This window comes from Nothobranchius furzeri, chromosome 9 (genome assembly GCF_043380555.1).
Source record: "Nothobranchius furzeri strain GRZ-AD chromosome 9, NfurGRZ-RIMD1, whole genome shotgun sequence".
NCBI classification, from domain to species: Eukaryota; Metazoa; Chordata; class Actinopteri; order Cyprinodontiformes; family Nothobranchiidae; genus Nothobranchius; species Nothobranchius furzeri.
The window spans coordinates 40,688,347-40,710,267 of record NC_091749.1 but is presented as its reverse complement, the minus strand read 5'-3'; the positions used below and the strand labels follow the sequence as shown (position 1 = coordinate 40,710,267).

Here is a 21,921-nt window from a genome sequence, read left to right as displayed (position 1 = left end):
CTGATTTCAATCAGCAGGTGATTAACAGACTTCTGCTGACAAGCTTCTGCACAGGTTAAAGTTAAAGTCCCATTAGTTGTGTGTGTGCGAAATTTGTTCTCCACATTTGACCCATCCCCTGGGGGAGCGGAACTATTTGGTGGTTTAACCCCCCAATTTAACCCCGTAATGCTGAGTGTCAAGTAGGGAGGCATTGGGTCCCATTTTTTCAAAGTCTTTGTTATGACCCGGCCAGGAATCGAACCCCTGATCTCCCAGACTCATGGCGAACATTCTACCACTAGGCCACTGAATCTAGTGTGGAGTGAAGAAATCACTACGTCACGTTTACTGCCCTCCAGGACTGGAATTGAATACCCCTGCAGTAAAGGGTCCTTCAGGCACATACTGGCTCAAGGAATAAGATGCATAGTATGGGTTTAAGTATCTACTCGCATATAAACTTCAAACTTTCTTGAAAGTTGTTTGAAACATTCAGTATTACCTACTTAAACTTGGAGGGAAAGTGTTTTTTGTTTTGTTTTTCACTGAGAGAAGACAGGAGCAGTAGTAGCAAATCACATTTGTCATTTTAAAAATCAATTAAAAAATAACCTCCAAAATAAATACTAAACAAACTTTAGTTTCATGTTAGGATCTCTCCAGCTTTATTAAAATAAGGGACTTCTTTAGTCAAAGGTAGAAACAACGACACCAACAACAAAGTACAAAAATAGAATGGTTCATATTCTCACATCCTGATTCAGACATTCAGCTGAGATTAAAGGGAAATGTTAGTGATGAGAATGTGTCAGTCACGTCCTTCAGTAATAGAAGAGAAAACGGAGAATTTAGAAATAAAACAGTAACATTCTTTATCACAGTGCTTACCTTTTAAAAACAAAGTCTTTAGTATCTTGAGTCTTACGTGTTTTTCATGTTTTAACAGTTTTGAATTTAGAAACAGTGAAAAAACTGGCTTGATAGAAAATGTTGAGGACTGATGAGACAGCAGGGCAGTAAACTTTATAAACGTGTCAGAAAAAGTGATGAAAGTTTGATCACACAGACAGCGTGGCTTCTATAAGGTGAGACAGTGCAGCAACTGGATGGTGGGGGAGCTAAGCCAACGTCAAACCACCGATCCGTTACTTCTGAGAGTTTTGAGGCGCGATGCCATCTGCTAGCAGGCTGGGTCGAAGGCATTCAATGGGGCAGTGAATATTCTGGGAAGATAGCGGTAAGGATTAACCGGTGCAATAATACATGAGGTAAAATAAACATGTTAACCCTTCCACTCACATTTCGCAGGGTGTTCTCTCCGTATCTAATAGGCTGCAGCAGACCTGCATCAACATCAGCGCCTGGTCTGCGACAATTCTCACACCGCCATCCCTGATGAGACAAAACACACACTTAAATACTTAATAAGGCTCAGATAAAGATACCACGCCCTTAAAGAGGCTGGTGTAGGTTACCTGTTGTCCTCCATAGCAAGTGCAGGTGCAGATGGCACCTAGGTACTCCTTCTGCCACTGGTTGCCCGCCTGGTAGGTTTTACCATCATCGTAACATACAGAGTGATCTGTGTGGAGCACACATTCAAATTCACACGCAGCTCTTAAACCGCCTCAGATGGCCATGACGGTTTCTGTGGGAGTAAGAGAGGCCTTACGTGGTTCACATTTGAATTCTCCTTTGCCGTTTCCCAAACAAGTGCAGCTCATCAGGTGTCCGTTCTCAGCACGGCGGTCCCACTGTTCTCCGACACGATGGTTGACGCCGTTGTCATGGCACCACTCTGTTGATGAGATATTATGTAATTCTGGGCAACAGTTGGCAGTTTTGCCTGCTTTAAGTACCTGCTAGTGTCCGTTATTATCTGTGGTCAAAGCAAAACCTTTCCCCTCGCTGTGCGTTTGTTTTTGTAACACAGCTGAACTGCTGAAACATCTCCCCAGCCTTCCTTAGTGTCTACAGGAGTGATTCTTTACTAAATCTGACAAATCAGCTGGGTTCGTGATCTAAAACAAGCTGAAAACATGCTGGAAGCAGATTGCAGCCAGGTATGTGAGCTCAAGTGTAATAGGTGCCGGACAGGCACTCTGAAGTTGCAAATGTGGTATTCTGACCACAGGGGGTGACAGGGGTCTGAGTGATTTTTCATCAACCCTGTAAGGGTAATTTTAGCACACACTGTACTGGCTCAAGAAAGTGACATTCATAGCATCCCTTTAAATATGAACAAGTATTCTCATGGTTGTGTTGATGTTCCAAAAAACGTACTGGATGAATCACATCTGAAGTGGCCGCTGCCCAGTCCCAAACACTTGCACCACAACTTGAAGCCTGTTTCAGACATCCGCTCCCATTCACCACCAACCTCATGGTAGGTGGCAGTGAAGGCATCGTAGCAAAGGTCTTTACTGGGTGGACCTCCATTTTGGACTATGAGAAGAAGGAAAAACAACCTTGAATAAATAAACTTTACTGAAACGTGTGCTTTGTGAGTTAAAAGTTGTTTCTGTGGGACACTTACTTGTGTTTCCAACTGTGACAGCCTGCTCCAGAATCTTGTGTTTAAGCGCCCCCAGTATTGCCTCCACGATCACGTTGTAGTTCGCTCCCGGGGTGAGTCCAATCAGGGTGGCGGTGGTGGCTGTTCCTGGCAGACGGACCTGCAGAATGAAACAGTTTCATGTTAAGTAAGTTTGGGCAGCATGCTATGAGCAGGCTAAATGTTTCAGATGTGGTCTCTCTTACCTGGAACATCTTCTCATTAGCATGTGAAAGAGGGTAACAGGACACCAGGTAAGCATTGCTCTGACTGTAAGGCCTCCAGGAGATGCTGGTTTGAGTTTGGGCTTCCTGAGGAACTCCCGTCTGGTTATAAATTGAGGATCCAATGGGTAGTCTAAGCTTCACAATAGGGTTTCTACGGCCTTCTGCATCAGGGAGGGGGACAAAGACCAGCGGCTCACGGACTTGCTCATAAGGAGACTGGGGGTTGCCTCCGTTGTTGTACTCTGTGTACTCCACATGTTGGCTCTGACCACCAACTCCATCTTGGTTGGAGCCTACTAACTGGACTTTGTTGTCCAATTCAGTTTCAGGCACATCCAGCTTGTCGACAACCCCGGCGCGGTGAGGCGGGGGCAGAGGCATGGGAAGCATGGAGTCTGGCTCTGGGCGGGAGAGACGATGTTAGGGAAGCAAGCTGGTTAGATGAGGCGCGGGTAAGGTAAAGCTGCTCTAAGACATTTCAGCTCAAACAAGCAACTGTTTAAAAAATCACCACAAACATGCAGAAATTTTGAATGAAATTTATGAAGACATTCAAAATAAAACTTTGCATTAAGGTTTTAGAAGCTAAACGCTTGCTGAGTGAAGGCTTCTTCCAGCAAAAGCACAGCCTTTTACCAATATCTCTTGTTTCTCTATAAAAAGTGAATCTCTGAACGCTTACGAGTCCTGGTGCTGCCCACTAGAGGAGTGCTCCTCTCTGTGTTTTGGATGGCAATGATTTTGATGATGTATTCTGTGGCTGGTCTCAGACCTGGACAGAAAGAAGCAATCAAAATCAGTTAACTTAAACTTACAGCATTTGACCGTCTCTCGCTATAAACTTAAAGGTTTTGTTCCATCATGAATGTCAGTAAAAACAGACATACCAGTTATGGTGGCGTAGTTTTGTCCAGCGTGGGGTCGCGGGATGAGCTCCCTCGGTGCTTTCCCAGACTCCTCATAGGTGATGTGGTATCCAGTGATGTGTGTGGCGGGTGGTTGCCAGGTGAAGGAGATGGAATTGTGAGTCAGAGTTGTGAACTGGAGGTTGGTGGGAGCCTGGACCAAAGGTCTCTCTACAAACAAAAACATCATGTTACATTACTTTCTGAAAACAGTGAACACACTGCAAAAGCTGATTTCTAACAAAGTAGAAAACAAAAATTAATTTATAGACATTTTATCTTAATTTTAGTCTAAAAAGAAAAAAAATCTCCTTTGCAGTTCTTAAAACTAACAAAATAACCCATATAAATATTTATTTATTTGTTAATTTTAGGAATTTTAGCCAAGCAAAAGTTGTTTACCCCACTGACAGATTATTATACTAAAAGCAAGAAAATGTGAATCATATTCAAGATTTACCTTGTTTTAAGAAACGCAAATTTTTCTAGAGAACTTTTTTCTTTTTAGACTAAAAAATAAAATGTAATGTCTAACCTTTTTTTTTAACTTTCTAAGAAATTAGATGTGTTTTGTACCTGTTTCCACCCTGAGTGTAAATGGGGGGCTCTTTGTGTTGCCGTTTAGGGTGTACAAGCTAACAGAGTACGCGGTGCCTGGTTGAAGACCTGAAAAACCACAAAAACACGCCGTGAAGCAACTATCAGAAAACCAATTCCCCTCGGAAAATAAAAGATGAAGGAGTTTTCAAATGTTCTTCTGAACCAAAAAGGGAGGTTTACCAGTGAAAGTGTAGCTAGTTGTTTCTCCTTGGATGGTCTTCCTGATGGGAGCATGTGAGCCACTTATGGGCGTGGCCTCAATGAGGAACCCAGTGATAGGTTCCACCTTGTAGCGCCAGGACAGGCTGAAAGAAGTATCCTTTATATCGAGGACACGAACACGCCGAGGAGCACTCACTTCTACATGGAGAAAAGTTAAAGGCTTAGCCTCACCCACAAACACATTCATACACAGGAAATACACTAACACCTGCTGGAAATGGTGAACATGTGCGTTTTTGTTGCAGTTACTTGGTTACCTTCCAGCGTGGTTGCTTCCCCTTCTAGGGGTCTGCTTGTGACAGAGTTCTTCAAGGCATAGACCTGTATCTGATATGTTGTAGCCACCTATAGTACACAGAAACACAGCTGGTATTTACTTCCTGATCACTATTGTTTCATCCATCTGTTCATGCAAGAGAAAATCGGCATTCACCATAAGCCCTGGTACTACAACACGAGTGGTGTCTGGGGCAACATTCATTTCTTTGTGAGGGCTGTTGATGTTTTTAGGGATGATGACCACACGATAACCTGTCAACCGTGCATTTGAGGGTCGCCATGACACCGTGAAGAAGGATGGGCCGACCTCTGAGATTATCAAGTTGGTTGGTGTTGGGATGACTGAAACAGAAAACAGAAAGAAAACCAACATTTAACATGAACAGTTAAACTCCAGAATATGTTGATGTTTTTTTGTGAGTCTACCTGTGGCTTGTGTTCCTTCTAACGGTGTGCTGGGTGTTCGGCCATTAAAGGCGATGACTTTTACAGTGTACTCTGTCCCGGGGCGAAGGCCTGTCAGCACCGCGCTGTCCTGATCCCTTCTGGGTGCTGGACGCAATTCTCTCTCGCCCTCCTCTGAGCTGGAGTACAGGACGCGGTATGAAGTCACTGTCCCGTCTGGTCTGTCCCAAGTGATGCGCATAGAGGTGGAGTCGATGTCAGAGAAGGCCAGGTCCTTAGGGTGGTCCATCGCTGCAGAAAGGGAAAAACAAGAACATTTTTCCCAGTAGTGCTTCTCATACAATCACGTTTCAGCCAAACCTCAGATTTGCTTTGTCTCGTTGATATTCCGCTTGCAAATGTTGCTAAATAAATGATGCACCATCAAGAAAACCTCTTCAACATTACCATATGATTAATGATTAATTTGAGCCAACCCTACCAGTGATGGCGTTTTCCACTGCAGGAGAGGATGGTTGTCCATCGTTGCCCAATGCAAACACACTCACAACATACTCAACAGTGGGCATCAGTCCTGAGAATGTTATTTCTGTCTGGTCTGGACCAATGAAGCAAGAAAAAGACTAATGAAATCAGAGTTGGGTATTGGGGAAAAAACAAACAAACAAACAAACAAACAAACAAATATATATATATATATATATATATATATATATATATATATATATATATATATATATATATATATATATATTTGTGCATGGCTTACCGGGGGCCACAACCTCTGAGTAGGAAGGTCCCAAGCCATTCTTAGGGACACTTGTGACTCTGTAGCCTCTGATTGGTCCCTGAGCCGGAGACCAGCGCACCGTCATGGCGTTATCACTCACATCTGTGACTTTCATGTCAGTGGGGGACTCAGTATCTAAAAAGACATGATGCATGACAACCTTTACTCCCACCTTGCCTCTGTTTATATCACTGTATTCTATTTTTCCCTCATTGCACACCAGTTCTGTGAGTTATGTAGACGGGTCTTTTGGAAGCAGGGTTATCTCCTCGTGTTGTGACTGCACTGACTGTGATGGTGTAGTCAGTGCCAGGCTGAAGCTTGGTTATGGTGGCAGTTGTCTGGGTTCCTGGGATTGTTAACTCCTGAGAAGCTTCACCACCTACAAAAAAAAAAATAAATAAACAAATAGGTTTGAAATAAAATATTTTGTTACAATTTAGAGGAACATATGAATAAAATTGCAGCACACACTTTCTCCTTTATAGGTGATCCTGTAGTTAGAAACATCAACAGAGGGTGCATCCCAGCGGATGGTGATGCTGGTGGAGGTGGATGACACTACTTCCAGATCAGTGGGAGAATCAGAGACTGAAATGCATTAGCAGAGAGAGGGATATTCATAAGTTCATTAATAAACAAAATTCTGACAGAAACGATAAGCCTTGCATCCCTTAAATGTCACTCCACCTGTCATACACCAGATTTAAACAAAGATCTTTTTTTTTGTTGACAAACTATTGAGTTTTAGTCTTTTTACAGCTGTTTTAGTCAAATCTTGGAACTTAAGTTACCACATGAGATATTGCAAGAGCTTACACAAGGTGTTCACGCTTGGACTATGTGTTGTGAAAGACTCTCAGACACTACCACATCAGATTGGAGCTCAGTATCTATAGAGGTGACTGTAAAGTAGCCATTGTTGGGTTTGGAGGGCAGCCTTGTTGAACAGGGTTGAGACCAAAAGTTGTAGAAACTCACTGGTGGCCTGTGTGCCAGTCAGAGGCTGACTCTCCTGATTGTGGCCGACAGCGTACACATATATCATGTACTCTGTCTCTGGTTTCAGTCCGGTCAAAGTGAAGAAGTTCTTTGATGGTGAAAGCCTTTGATCCCTTGATGGCCCACCACTTGTCATCTGATAGTGGATCCTGTAACCGGTGATGGGAGATGTCGGAGGCACCCAGTGAACTTTGAAGGAGTTGGTCCGTATTTCAGAGAAGTTCAAGTCTGTCGGGGAGTCCAGAGCTGGAAGAAAAAAGGAGAAATGGGTTGGAACTGTGAGTTAAAATTTTTGTAAACTGTCACAGCACTGCGAGAGAATAAAAAATAAATATCTGTTGAAAAACCTTTAATAAAAATTCCTATATTCTCAGTTTTATCAAACAATATTTAAAATCACTACATTTTGCACATTTGCTTATTTTTATCAGATGTTTCATCAATTAAAAAGACAGTTTTCCATCCTCCGATCTTCACCGAGGCACTTTGCTGTGAGAAGCAGCATCACACTCACTTGTGTGCTGATTCCCTGTGGCTGGTGCACTCTCTTGGTCACTGTAAACACACACCACGCTGATGCGGTACTCAGTGTTTGGCTGCAGGTCTTCAAGGAAAAAAATTGGAGATACTGTTAGAAATACTGATTAAGACAAACAATTCTGAGCAGTTTACATCCTCTTACTCTGTAACAGGAAGGTATTGGTGGCTCCGCCCACATTAACCTCTCTAATATCATCATCTGAGGCCACAGGGTGATAGCGAATTACAAATCGAGAGATTTGACTCGGTGTGGCAATGTTGGGGATCGTCCACGTCACTCTGATGTGGTCGGGGCCCACCCCTCCGAACTGCAGGTTGGTGGGAGCTGGCATGGCTGGGAAAAGCAGAGGTTAAAGGTCAAAATGAGAACAAGGAAGCACTTAAAGAAAACAGATGAAGTCGGAAATTTAATGCAACAAGTCGCACATTAAAGTAGAGATAACATGCACATTTTCAAGCCAACATACTGATATCTGAACAGTTTTGCTTTTTTGAGACTTACAGGATACGTAGGAATAACAAATATTTTGATGTATTTGAATAGATTTGCATAAGGACTGTTTTAGTAGCCTTTGCATTGCTGCAGTATTAAAGCAGCTTCTATCTTCTACAGCTGTTCACACAGACATTAATTTGCAAACCTTTACACTGCTGACCCTTTGGTTTGAATAAATATCAACAGCATCAGCTAAATGTAGCACCCCCAAAACATCCAAGGGTCAAGCTCTGCAGAAATTTTATTTTTTTCTACTAAACCGACTGCAGTTTATAAAATAAACAGCTGTAAACGTTGTACATTGCAGTTGTTTTAAGTTGCCAGCAATATTCTTTAGTCGTGGCTTTTTGCAGACTAGTCATCAGCTCATTCATCCTGACAGTGACCATTTCTCTGAACACAGGCCATTCAGGAAGCTTTCTCCAATATGTAGTAAATATTGCATTAATGTTGCGTTTTCATAGTGAAAAAGCAAAATCACCAGCATGTGTTTGCTTTGTGTGTGTGGTCGGCTCGCTCTCTCCCTCCTCTGTAACAGCAACCACACTGATGTCATAGTCCACACCGGGCTCCAAACCCCAAATGGTGTAATGACCAGCAGATGCATCCACCATATCTTGGTAAAAGGGTAGGCTCTCGCCTGCGGCTGCTACTGTTATCCGGTAAGCAGTAATGGTGGTACAGTTTAGAAGGATCCAGCGCAGGCCAATGGTGGTGTCAGTAATGTCGACAAAGTCAATGTGAGTTGGTTTGGGGAGTTCTGAAAGGGTTAGATCAAGCGCAAAGCCCAAGCAAAATTAATCAGAAAGGGAAAACATTTTTAGAAGTACACATTTCATTTCTAATAAAGCAAACAGGCAATTATAATGTATCAGTAATAATGTGAGGTAACAAAAAGAGATTAGAATACATTAATTAATAAAAGGCACAGTGCAGGCAATTAGAAATATTACTACTCATGCTAAAACGATTGATTTGATCATTATTCATGTGGCGTTCATGCAATAGTCAGCGATCATGTTGGTGAACAATCATAGTTTAGATAAAGGTAACAAGATACTGTTAAAGCATCACGTCTGCATTTTAGCTCGAAGTTCCAGGTTTTAGTAAATCATTTCCACTCGTGCATGCATGTGTGTGTGTGTGTGTGTGTGTGTGTGTGTGTGTGTGTGTGTGTGTGTGTGTGTGTGTGTGTGTGTGTGTGTGTGTGTGTGTGTGTGTGTGTGTGTGTGTGTAACGGATCAATGTTTCAAAGAGCAAGTAAACCCTGTTTTCAGGAACTTGAGGAGGAAACATTGACCAAAGGATTGAGTTTTACACTCACCAATTTTCATACCTTCCCCCTAAAAAGACCTTTTCTGCAGACACATCTGTGTGTTTAACTTGTTTGAATGCCCTCCCGGTGTCTCTACCTGGTCTGGCAACTGTAGACACTGGCACACTTTCCAGGTGACCCTTGGTGGCAAAAACACTGATGTTGTATTCGACGCCCAAGTAAAGATTCTCCAGGGTGCACGAGGTCTGATCCTCTGAAACAAACTGTTCCAATAAATTCCCTCTGTGACCATTGGTTGGTGTGCCTGTTACTCGGTAACCAGTGATTCCTGCGAAGAAAAGAGGGAAAACGAGATAAATTATAGGGCTGAAAGTTTTATTAAAGTGTTTTGAAATTTCTTGAGTAACAAAGTAAAAATACCAGAAAAAGACCTTGAGTCTAGTGAAGAAAAAAAATACCATTCAAAGGCCAAAGTCTAGATTGATCCAACCGATGTGGGGTGCAAATATTTACCTGGTGTTCTGGAAGCCTCCCAGTAGACAGTTAGATCTCCCGTGTAGGGATTGGACACCAGTCTGAGATCGGTGGGAGGAGAAAGAGCTGCGTAGGAAAATAGAAAACTTAACCCAAATAGCTTCTGAGTTGGCTCGTTGTACCATCACATCATCATCAATGAAAATATCATTTTAGAAGAAGAAATGTAGAGCAGGCATCATCATTACTCTTTTGTCAGTTTAAATGAAAAATTCACGCACAAGTCACAACGTTGCGAGAGATGGGGTTTCCACGGTTGCGACCGTTGAAAATGGGCTGAACGCTGTAGACGTACTGGGTTCCAGGAATCAGACCATCGATGTGAATACGTCCGGAGTCCGAGGTCTCTTCTCTGGGAGACTCGCCTTGCTCACTGGGGAGCACAGAAAGCTGGAGAAAAGGAAGACGAGTCAACCTGGAATCAGCTTAGAGCTGCAGGAAACACATCAAACAGCAGAATCATTAACTCCAAATAATAGCAGCCATCTGGTTAATTTAGGACTAATTTACTGGCTGTTTTATTTTCCAGTAGCACCTGGCAGTGATGTCAGACTGTTCACCTCCTAAACCCCGTTGCTCCAATCTGATGCTTGGTGGTAAACCTCGCTCCCCGAGATGACTTTAATGCAAATTGGCTCTGTATAAATAAACTGAATGTTCAGTTCCAGCTGTAAGCAATTCTGGATGCTGGTAAACTGATCCAAACTTGTAATTTATAGGCTGTAGAACCAAAATACACTGAAATGCTCCAGAGGTTATTAAGCTTCACGGAGTTGTATTTACTTCTGTTATTCTTAAAAATAGCATTTTATTTTTTAGTAATATCGAAAACGTAAAACTCCACAGCTCCACAAGGTATTTTTAGTGATACCTTGTAGCTGAACCTGCGGAGGGGTATCCATGTGATGATGATGGACGTATCAGTGACCTCGGTGCTGAAGGGGGGAGTGTTACCTATCTGGGGAGCTGGAAACAAAACAGAGAAGGAGAAAACGTGACTCATTCTAAAATATACATACAAATCTAGCATCTATTTCTGCTAAAGATCTCGTTCCACTAACACTGACTGGTGGTGAAATATGAGGTGATGCCCTCGCTGAGCACACTGTCCTGCTCCGAGTGCAGGGTGGCAGTGTAATGTGTGTCTGGGCGCAAATTCTTTAAAGGGTACTGAGAGACCCCAACAGGAATTCTCTTCTCTACGGGGCTGGAGCCCTCAGTGCTCAGGAAAAGACGGAAACCGGAAACAACGGCCCGAGGAGCCTCCCAGATGATCAACGCACTGTTGGGTCCAATGTCAGTGAAACGCACGTCTGTGGGAGCATCGGGCTCTGCAACGAGAGAGAACATCCCAAATGTAATCAAGAGCACGTGTGCTTTATAATACCTCGTAATGGTGAGGCTTACTGGTAGACTTTTCCCCAACGAGAGGCTCGCTCTCCACGTCGCCTTTAATGGCGTAGATGTAGAAGCGGTAGAGTGTGCCGGGCTGCAGGTGGGTGAGTTCAGCGAAGGCGTTGGGTGAGATGGGCAGCTGTAGGGGGCGGAGCTCTGTGCCGTCCTGACCCATTGGGGAGAAGACCACTCTGTAACCAGTGACTTCAGCTGGAGGACCGACCCAGATGATAGTGATCTTAACATCTGAGACTTCAAAGAACTGGAGGTCTGTTGGAGCTGGGATCGCCTCTGTGGAGAAGATTTATTCATCTAACATTACATTGTTTCTTTTTTTTTTTTTACCAAGCCTCTAAGACAGGGGTGTCAAACATGCGGCCCGCGGGCCGCATCCGGCCCGCAAGCGGGTTAAATTCGGCCCGCGAGATGGTTGTGTAAACTTTATTTTCATACTTTACAATGTAGAGTGAAAATAAACTTATCTTTGTGAGCAAGTTTTCTCTGTATTGAGTATAAATAAAACAAAGCTGCGCTCAAGGCTCACACAAGAACTTGAATCACATCCTGAAGTTGGCCGCCACTCAGGATGTGACTTCTGATATTGATGTGCTGGTGAAAGCTAAAAGATGTAAAGTAAAATGAGTCAAATAAACTTTAAGTGCTGCATGAAACTGATCTTGCCATGTGATCTGTAAGCTCTTTGAATCACTAAGGAATGTTTTTTTTATTTGTTGATTTTTTTTATTTTTTTCAAATTTTCAAGTACACTTCAGGTGTTGTACTTGTACTACACTGTCCTCAGGCTCCAGCCTTGTTTAACATTGATTGTATTAAAACAAAGAAAACAATCTGAAGTTTTTTTTTTTTAATTTACCGCTTCGGCCCACTTGGGACTAGATTTCCCTCAATGTGGCCCCTGAGCTAAAATGAGTTTGACACCCCTGCTCTAAGATAACCAGGCTGAAATGTTTATAGATTTACAGCTGCTCAGAGAAACATCTGTTTTTATTTTTCATGCATCGTGAAGCCGTTCCAGTGTTTCCTGACCCAAAGAGTCAAAAATGTTAATCTTCTATGAAACAAGGATTTATGAGAGACTTGTGCTTAAGTGTGGGGCGTTGGCTGAAGAGATGCTTCTCAGACCAAATTTAATTACAGGTTCTTTGAGAGTCAGAAATAGGCCCTTTTAAATGATAAAGTAGGCGATCCATCACATCTCAAGCTGATAGGCTTAAACTAACAGCCAAGAGGCAATATCTAAAAAAATAAAGCATATAATACAACATGTTATGAGAAAAGTAAATCACTGACAGTTTATGAAGCTCTAAATGTTTCATCTATGCACCAGATTTTATCTCAAACTGCAAAAACATGTACCTTGTTTGGCAGATCCAGCAGTGGTGACCTGCACAGAAATAGGCTCACTCTCTAAATTCTCCTCCACAGCATAGAGGCTGATGTTGTAGAGGAGGCCAGGCTGCAGGTCCACCAGAGTTACTGAAGTCTCAGAGTCTGGCAGAATCAGCTCAGTGCTGCTGCCTTCTTCTGAGGGGGTGTACACCACACGGTAACCTGCAGGGATGCGCATGAAGTTGGTTTTGTTGCATCCGCTCTCCTAAACATCTAAATCCTGCAAACACAAGGACAGTTCCTACCAGTGATGGGAGCCTGAGGTCTGGTCCATCTGATTCCAATGGAGGTCTCTTGAACATCATGAACAGCAGGCTGAGTGGGGGCATCAGGAGCTGGTGGAAGAAACAAGTTATTTGGGAAAGCTGAATAAAAAATGGGAGATTTGTGTCACAAAACGAAGACGGAGAATGTTTATTTACCTGTAGTCTGTGAGGTGGTCAGGATTAGGTTTGGTTGTCCGTCCTCTGGCAGCTCGTAGACACTGACGTTGTATCTGCGTCCTGGCAGGAGATCACGGATGACGACAGAAGTGGTGGTGCGAGGAATATCTGGGGAGAAAAATGGGTGTTAGAAAGATTAAAATAAACTATTAATCTATTCCAAGGTGCATTATGTCACTGGTAGACTGACGTCCAAAGACTCTCACCCAGGACATTTGTCTTAGCGCCCTCCTCAATGAGCTCGTACTCCAACCTGAAGCCCGAGATGGTAGAAGAAGCTGAATTCCAGGACACAACGAAGCTGTTTGAGGTGATTTCTGTCACTGACTCAAACATCTCCACTATCGGTGGAGGAGCAGTCGTCTCTCCCTCCCATGTCTCCACTTGAGAGGTGAACAAGAAATTGTGCTTCTCAGTTAATTCCTTTCAGGTGTGAGACATTAGAAGGAGGCTGTAGTTCACTTACAGGAGCCGTGAGCGGTGGTGAAATCAAAGCGCGTGACCTCACGACGCCCGTAGCGCATGATGCTGATCAGCTGACCCTCGTAAGTAACGCCTGGACGAAGCCAACTGATGGTGTAGGAGTTGACGTGGCCGGGGATGGTGACCTCCCTCCAGGGGGTGCGGCTGTCTTTCTACAGAAAATAAGAATAAAAGAAATTCATTTCTGTTCATAACATGGATGTAGATTTACCTTTTGTGTGTCCGTGTCCGTGTGTGTGTGTGTGTGTGGTGGTGGTGGGGGGGGGGGGGGGGACACACAACACAACCGGCAAGAGGGGGATCTTTATGGTAGTATACAAAAAATATGTAATATGCGGTTGTTTTCCACTTGGTCCCAGTGCTCAACCAGCTTCTATTAAATATAGCGTAATATTGCTTTTGGACAGGAAAAGGTGAAGGAGACTGAAATTTACTTTGGACAAAGTGGGGGGACATGTCATGACATGTCAAATCTGATCAGTTCTGCATATTTGGGAAAAAAATGCAAACTGATTGCATTTAAAATAATACACACACAGGACAAGGTCATTATGTGTTGGAGGTACTAATAGTTACAAAGTAAAATACACCTAAATGCTAGTTATATTAACTAAGACAAACTAATACAAAGTACTTAGAAATTAGCTTCCTGAACTAGTACTTCACTAGTAAGAAGTAAGCAACTTTTGAATAAATTGCACTAATTTATCTTAGTTAAGGTAAATTATGTTTAGGTGCATTTTACTCTGAATGCATTAGTGACTCCGGCACATAATTACTTAGCCCCGTTTACTTATTGTTTTAAATGTATGATCCCACTGTGACCAAATGTTTATGTAATAAATATTTTAGAAGTGAAAATAAATCTAGTATTTATGTTACTTTGTAACCCTTTTATTCATATGATTTTATAAATCTTTGGGCTTGAAAAATACATTGAATTTTCATTATGAAAACGCTCTTTGACTTTAACATTTTTATTACCATATATTTTTAAAACTGAGTGACATAGTAGAGTCTAATGTGCCGACACTGCCTCAATGCACATAAAGGTTAATAAATCAATAAACACTGAGTCAAGAATGTTTTTCCATTACAAAAATATCCACGTCCCCTCAAAGGCCAGTTGAACACTTTGTTTATTATGTTCAGGAAAACAACTTAAGAGGAAACGTGTTTGACTTGAAGTCTTGTACATAAATGTTTCAATCAATGACGACTTTTAAGACCCTCAAAGTGGAGCAGATGGTTGAGGAGAAAACCTCCAGACTAGTGAGATTTTATTTTGAAGTCAACTAGAAAAACACTATTTGTATATACAAACTGTAAAGGAGTCTGTGTGCCCCTTAATCGCCCTGTTTGTTGAGGATAAACTTTGGATAAAATCAGGAAAAAACTCATGACCTCAATCAGAGCTTGCATTCACCTTTGATAACGCTCCAGGTTCTTGGGGTCATTTGGGGTTTTTTCCAAGAAAAAAATGGACTGAAACAGGCAATTCATGAGTTGTATTAGAAAACCCAAGTGTGACTCACAAGTCTCCATTTGAGGATGTACTGTGTAACATGGGTGGATGAAGGAGCGTTCCACTGAATGGGGTGGGAGTCTGGCTGTTTTCCTGCCTCTGAGATGATCACCTGGACAGGTCTGGAGCCGCCTGAAGAGTTTGAACATCAGTTAATGAAACGTCATGTAAGGGATGACAAACATGCTGTTCACAAAAAGTAAATCTGAAAATGGCTTGCAGATTTTAGAGAGTCAGTGAGAACTGGCAACTTTATGACAAGTTACAACCAGACGATTCGGCACTTTGGGACAGAATCAAACCACCAGACGGTGCTAAACCAGATCAACACCTGCTAGCATCTCACAGGCTGAAGTGACACCTCAGCACCATTTTCCTCACATTTATCTGGTCTCTGCTGCCTTTTGAACACACACACGTAGACTCTCAGCCCTCTCCGCCGCCCACACTGTCCCCAGCTCCTTTTGATCGGAAGACAAACATCACAACTGTAACCTCTTAGGTCAACATTTGGTCCACGGCTCGGTGCAAAGTGCTAATCAAGGCAGATTTTATCCGGGGACAGGAAGTGACTGTTTGTGATTTCCTCATGACAAATCTTTAAATTCTGGCTAGAAGACTAAACCCTAGCTCTGTGCTAACTGGACAAATGATTTATTCCTTAATAAGAGCAGCATGCATGTGAGAGAGCAGAGAGTTGAACGAGTGCAGCAAATAACACTCGGCTGTGATGTTATTCATAACTGTCTCAACACTCCGCTCATTAACTTGTCATTTTGCCTTCTTACCACATGAACTCACAGTGTGCTTTGACCTTTTATATATATTTTGACAAGATTTACACAGTAGAGAAACACAGAGGAGTCTAAAGAAACACTGGGTGACTAGTTTCCCCTAAAAGTTACATTACGACCTTTAACGTTACATCAAATCAGTTGGAAAAATATGTGATTTTTAGTCATGATTTACAGAGTTTTAGATGTACTTTATCAAAGGAGCTATGATAAAAGTAAAAATTTTCATTTATGCAACAGTTTAAAGGGGACAAAGTATCCAAACCAACTTTTTTTTGTTTGTGAATAAAGACGGCTTGGGTAGTCAAAAGCAGCATGCCAAAAAGTCTAAGCCATGTTTGACCTACTTTGTATGTCAATTAAAAAGTTTTAAAATACCAGAGAAAAACGTATTTTCTGAGAAACCTCTCATAAAAACGTCTAAATGTGGAGCCCTTCCTCCTCTAATCTGCAGTCTTCTGTGTTTGAGGACTTCTGGTTTAAACCAATCAGCAAGCAGCTCATTAGCATATTCATACCCTGACCAAGTGTTCTTTTGCTTCTTAAGCCCTTTTCAGATTGGCATTCTGGAATATGTGTGGACAATTCAGTCCGGTTTTTAACCAGAACTGTGTTTTCAGACACACCGCTTTTGTACCTGAACTTGTCCTTTCGGCTGCCTTCACACAGCAGGGAAAAGTTCCAGATGTCTGAGGGGGAGGGGGTGGCAAGGCTGTACCCGGATATTGTGTAAACATAGTGCGGTGGGCGTACATGCATCATTTACCCAAACAAAACTATTCAGTCAAACATGGCCGACGAAGAGATAGAATTCCTCTCACTGATCGGACTTATGTTAAGCATAATTCTGCTCACACGAAGACGCATAAGAGACCTGGATGATGAAGCTCAATAGCTAATAAAGGAATCACGGAAGCGGTGTGAAGCGCTCCGTCGCGCGTCTAGGAGACGGTACCGTAGGAGGCGAGCTGCCATGGTTCGCCGCATGCTACAGGAGCGAGCTATCTAGGTGCGCACAGCGTTCCCCGGTCCCCTCCTCCTCCCTGTCCGGAACTCGACCTCACCAGTCTGAAGCAGCCACTTTGTCCGTGACAAGTCCGGTCCTGTTACTAGGGGCATCGTCCGGTTTAATTACGGAAAAGGTTATCCGGATGTTTGTATTCAGACACAAAGGTCTTAAGGACAGAGTCTCGAACATTTCCGTTTTTCATGGCCTGTCTGAAGGGGGCTTTAGAGATTCAAAGCAGTGTTTTAGATTGCTGATCAACTGCATTCTTTGTCCGCTTGTCACACTTGAAAGTTTTGACTCAGTTTTAGCACCCCCAGTGTTCATTTAGTGCAACCAGAAGAAAAACGTATCTCCTAACTCTGCATTTGTCTTTTTAACACCTTATTCTAACAGCTGAAATGTCTCCTCAGCCTTCATTAGTGTCCACAGCTTTGGTTCATCACTAAATTAACCAAATCAGCTGTGTACACAATCTAAAACATGCAGTAAACGTGCTGAAAGCAGACTGCAGGCAAGTCAGCTCTAAATTTTCCACAGGTGGCGGACCACCACTCTAAAGTTGCAAGTGCATATTCTGGCCACAGGGGGCAGTGGGGGTTTGAGTGACATTTCATTAACCCAAAGGATCATATTAGCACACGCTGGCTCAAGAAAATTGTTTAAATATATGAAAAAGTTGCAAAGTATTCATTTAATAAGATGAGCAAGTCAAATAACTAATGTGCCACATAAACACCAAACAAAATAAGAGAGAATTCCCAACATTTTCTGATTCTTTTCATTACCTGGGAAGGTCTGCATGGGTTCACATCTCATTTCTCCATTCCCGTTGCCATAGCAATAGCATCGGTAGTGGATTCCGCTGATTACTTTGTCCCACTGGTCACCAATCTGATAGAACACCTTGTTTTCTGGCTCTTGACACTGATCTGTTAGAGGAATCAATGTTGAGCAGGCGCAACAGAGAATATGTTGTTTGTAATCTAACAGGCAACCTAACGAGTAACAAACACACCAATTGGATCACACTTCCAGCGCCCGCGTCCCTGTCCAAAGCAGGTGCAGTTCATCATGTGACCCTCTGAGTGGCGTTTGGAGAACTGCTGGTTGACTTCATAGGTTAAGCCATCGACAACACAGTGATCTGGCAAGACAATCGCAAAAATGTTTTCTTTAATACTCGGGTCAAAACTCAAAATCAAGGTTACTATTGAACAGTTTAGTGGAGTCAATCTTCCAACCTCGTAGTGTTGCATGAGCAATGCAGTTCCACTCCCCACGACCATTTCCCAGGCATGTGCACTCCATCATGTGACCCATGGTGTCATGGCGTTTGTCCCACTTGTCCCCTACACGGTACATCGCTCCTTCACTGGTGGAACATACCTCTTCATGGGCTGATTGAGAAAGGAAGGACAGTTGGGACTTCAACCATTTAATGATTGCATTCTTACACCTGTGTGTGTGTGTGTGTGTGTGTGTGTGTGTGTGTGTGTGTGTGTGTGTGTGTGTGTGTGTGTGTGTGTGTGTGTGTGTGTGTGTGTGTGTGCCAGACTAGGAACTTTGTTTGGTTCAAATCATTCTAGAGTCAAATCTGTGGACTTAACATTATATAACAGTCCTTATTCTCACAAGAGCACATTCAGACCATTTCATATCCACTCACCCTAAACAAAATAAAACATCCCATAACAAGATGAGGCCATTTATTTTAAGTATTTTTTGAGGTTGCACACGTGCCTTGACATTTGTACAGCAGGTGTTTCCATAGGGCAGAACTGACAAAGCAGACTCACCAGCCATTGGGCAGAACCCATAGCGGTGCTCTGCATCATAGTTGTGGGTGGTGCCGCACCACCTCATCCCATCACGGCGCCCATCAGCAGTGCAGTCAGTGTAGTTACGACCACTGTAGAGAAATGGGAAGTGGCACAAGGCGCCGTTGGAGTTTCCACCTCGCGTTGCTACAATTGCTGGAATTTGAACAGAAATAAAACGTACTTAATGATTTGCCCCCATTGGGCTACTGTATTTTATGTCACTGTTATGTCTGTGACAGGTGGGACATGTGAAGCAGTGATTCACCAAATTTTTCCGTGCAGAAAGAATACTGCTGATCTCTTTCATAGTCTGAGGTTGTGGAGCACCAGAGCTGTCCATCACTGCGTCCATCTGAAGTGCAAGAGTAGTACGTCTTCCCCATGAAGACAAATGGGAACACGCATGGCTGACCATTAGAATTGCCACCATACACATGGCTTCTGGCCTCTAAACCAACAGGAAGAAGAAAATGTCACAAATGAAACTGAGCAATGAGCGCTGAATCAATAAATGCTGCAAGAGAAGTTAAATTTGTAACAATTTAATCTTTGTTCTCACCCCATTCCTGGCAGCTGACTCCGTTGCCTAGACAGGTGCACAGCATCTGCTTGCTGCCCTGGCTCCCAATCCAGCGCTGACTGTCAAAGTAGGAGGCACCAGAATCTGTACGGCAGGTTCCCTCAGAGGTGGGAACTTGATACAACAGGGACTGTGCTGTAAACCAATCACAAGCGTGATAAATGTCAGGGATCAGAATGTCAGACTAAAGTTTGTCAGAATGCTGTTAAAAAACATACTTTGGCCTGCAGAGTGTCTTTCACAGCTGGACTGTCCACGGCCGTTTCCTAAACACACACACTGCATAGGGTTTCCCCTTGAGTCAGCCTTCGTCCAAGTTTCTCCAATACGGTAGGACGTCTTGGTTATCGGATCGTTGCAGCGGTCTGGTTGGGGAATGATATCATTTAGCAGCTGCTCAGGAAACTTTAAAAAAAATTCTTCATCAATGTTTGTGTCTCCCTCACTTCTTGCGGAACATTTGACACGTCCATTCCCTTCTCCGAGGCAGGTACAGTCCAGCATCATCCAGCCTTGGTATGGTCTCTCCCAGGTGTCCCCGACGACAAATGATGATGCAGCGTAGTTGTCATAGCAACGTTCAGCTGACAGAGAAAATGTGGATGAAAGGTTATCAGATTGTCATCGAAATCACAGAATCACAGAAACATTGGATGTTTCCTAAAAAGACGGATCAAGTGAAAAGGAAACATTTTGTGATTAAAAAACAATTTCAGTAATAATTCACAAGCTGAGGACGGATGTGTTACCCACCCACTGGTTTGCACGTCCACTCTCCCTTGTTGTTTCCAAGACAAACACACTCTAACATGGAGTCACCACTCTCGTGAGGCTTCTGCCAAGTGTCCCCGATTCTATAAGACCGTCCTCCATCATGGCAACGATCTGTCAACCACAGAATGACCCAAATCCCTCAGTTAATATATGCATCATCAATTCAGGATTTCTTTTATTTCCTGTTTTATTTAAAACTCATAACAAACACCTTACTAGTCGAGGAACTCACTTGCAATGGTACAGGTGATCTTCCCAGATCCGATACAGGTGCAGTCCCACATCAAGCCGTCCTTTGGTCTCTCATAGGTGTCACCGACCCGGTATGTCCGGCCATTGTCCTTGTCATAACAGGTCTCCTCCGCTGCAGAGGAAACATTAAAAAAGGTCAAGAGTGTGTTTGTGTGCCTCAGTTGGAGACGCGGTTGCTGCGTAAAAGCGCACAAAATCAGGATGTAGCTTATTTAACTCACATTTAATAAGATTAAACAAAGTAAACAACTAGCTGAATTGGGTGGAAGTCCGCGTTAGAGGGTGACTAACCTTCAGGTTTGGTTTTACATTTGACGCCTGCAGCACCATTGCAGGTACAAAGCATCGAGCTGCCGCGGTAAGATTTCTCCCACTGCTCGTTCTGTCTGTAGGAGCGACCGTTTTCCTCACAGCTGACTGCAAAAAAAGCAACATTATTAACCACGAAATAAGATTAAAACATTCAAAATTTAGTAAGCTTTACACAATCACTATGGCTTACCAAAGTTCATAAGACACCCTCCTCTGGTGCCTTCGTGTTTATGAATGGATTAAATATAACAATCGCACTGTCACTGACCTGGAGTGAGAGCAGCGGTGTCACCAAGGTCCGGGTACACCTGATACTGGCCCGTCTGTCTCCTGCTCTTCTTCGGTGCGCCGTGCACCGCGCTGCTTACGCACAGCGCAACCAGTAACCCAGTCAGTGGGGCACCAGTCATTTTGAGGACTGGTGACAAGAAAAAAAAAAACTAAAATTAAACGCAAAGAGGAAAATGTGATACAGGGAAAAGAGAGAAGTGTGCGGGATTAAAGCCTGGAGAGATCTGTCCCTTATCTTTTGCGCTCTGCGGCAGATGTTCCAGGTCTGCCGCCCCGCAGCTGCTGCGCCAGACTGAGGAGACGGGAGCGCACTGGTTTTATACCACCGAGTCCTGGGGAGGGACTTGACTGGACTTTATTGGATCACCCTGCCTATGAGCAATACTGTGTCCTCCCCTCACTTCCAATTCATGAAAGAAGCAAAAACAAAAAGTGGACTAGAAAAAAGCTGAAGTGCAAAAATAAAGTCTGTCTTTAAACTACCGCACATTAAAACTAAACACAAGATCTTTACTGGTGTTGAGCCTCTGGGGGATCATTTTAGTCATTAGTGTATCATTTTAAAACGACTTAATCCAAAATCTTAAATTGTCGTTTATTTGCCAGAGCTGATATTTGTTCTACTTTTGGAAATTACACTTCTTTTATTTAATATTTACAAATCAAAACAAGAAAGAACAGAAGTTATTCCACTGTTTCGTTTAGTTTATATCTGATGCTTTTTGAGTAATTTCATGTTCTACTGAAATATGTTTCTCATAAAATCTTTTTCCAGCAATTCAAAAGGAAAATTTTCAACTCAAAATGACAAAGCAGCAAATGTAATTCTTTTAAAATTTAATATAATCTTGCAAGTACGATTAATATCCTTCAGTTTCCTGAATGTTGAAAATGCAAACTCCATATTTACCTCATAGAGACAGGTTTTAGTTCCCAGGAGGACAGTCAGTCCCTGCTGTCTGGTTTTACTATCAAAAGATCAAATGAAAGTAAGAAAACTCAAATCCAAACAGTTTCCATT

At 42.9% G+C, this 21,921-nt stretch overlaps 1 protein-coding gene across 3 annotated transcripts; it reads right to left on the bottom strand.

Annotated features, from left to right (window-relative positions):
- Positions 1 to 618: 618 nt before the first annotated feature.
- Positions 619 to 21,213, bottom strand: fn1b (fibronectin 1b). 3 transcript variants are annotated; one of them, XM_015953459.3, is made up of 46 exons: positions 20,878 to 21,213; positions 20,589 to 20,714; positions 20,278 to 20,409; positions 20,025 to 20,156; positions 19,718 to 19,855; positions 19,490 to 19,636; positions 19,251 to 19,406; positions 18,957 to 19,139; positions 18,668 to 18,844; positions 18,113 to 18,268; positions 17,887 to 18,015; positions 17,657 to 17,800; positions 15,079 to 15,200; positions 13,527 to 13,695; positions 13,267 to 13,443; positions 13,040 to 13,168; positions 12,863 to 12,952; positions 12,585 to 12,779; positions 11,220 to 11,498; positions 10,880 to 11,143; positions 10,684 to 10,778; positions 10,034 to 10,202; positions 9,792 to 9,878; positions 9,415 to 9,606; positions 8,484 to 8,762; positions 7,649 to 7,840; positions 7,481 to 7,570; positions 6,946 to 7,212; positions 6,439 to 6,555; positions 6,185 to 6,346; positions 5,944 to 6,099; positions 5,656 to 5,772; positions 5,196 to 5,465; positions 4,924 to 5,111; positions 4,748 to 4,835; positions 4,449 to 4,628; positions 4,245 to 4,334; positions 3,651 to 3,839; positions 3,446 to 3,535; positions 2,743 to 3,164; positions 2,519 to 2,657; positions 2,266 to 2,427; positions 1,655 to 1,780; positions 1,458 to 1,564; positions 1,282 to 1,374; positions 624 to 1,205 (listed from the first exon to the last, which is right to left on the bottom strand). In XM_015953459.3, exons 1-46 carry the CDS (start codon positions 21,017 to 21,019, stop codon positions 1,128 to 1,130), a joined length of 7,332 nt encoding a protein of 2,443 aa, XP_015808945.3. In that variant the 5' UTR covers positions 21,020 to 21,213; the 3' UTR covers positions 624 to 1,127. The 3 variants fall into 3 exon arrangements, with proteins under 3 accessions (XP_015808942.3, XP_015808943.3, XP_015808945.3); XM_015953456.3 differs by lacking the exon at positions 8,484 to 8,762 and having other exon boundaries at positions 619 to 1,205; positions 10,874 to 11,143; XM_015953457.3 differs by lacking the exon at positions 8,484 to 8,762 and having other exon boundaries at positions 619 to 1,205.
- Between the last annotated feature and the right edge of the window lie 708 nt (positions 21,214 to 21,921).

What these genes read in the sequence shown, in the direction of transcription:
- fn1b (XM_015953459.3), bottom strand. Translation starts at nt 21,019, where the DNA reads ATGACTGGTGCCCCACTGACTGGGTTACTGGTTGCGCTGTGCGTAAGC. An exon ending in GACCACCTCACAGACTACAG is followed by an intron (nt 12,953 to 13,039) that starts GTAAATAAACAT and finishes TTCTTCCACCAG; the next exon opens with CTCCTGATGCCCCCACTCAG. An exon ending in CAATACCTTCCTGTTACAGA is followed by an intron (nt 7,571 to 7,648) that starts GTAAGAGGATGT and finishes TTTTCCTTGAAG; the next exon opens with ACCTGCAGCCAAACACTGAG.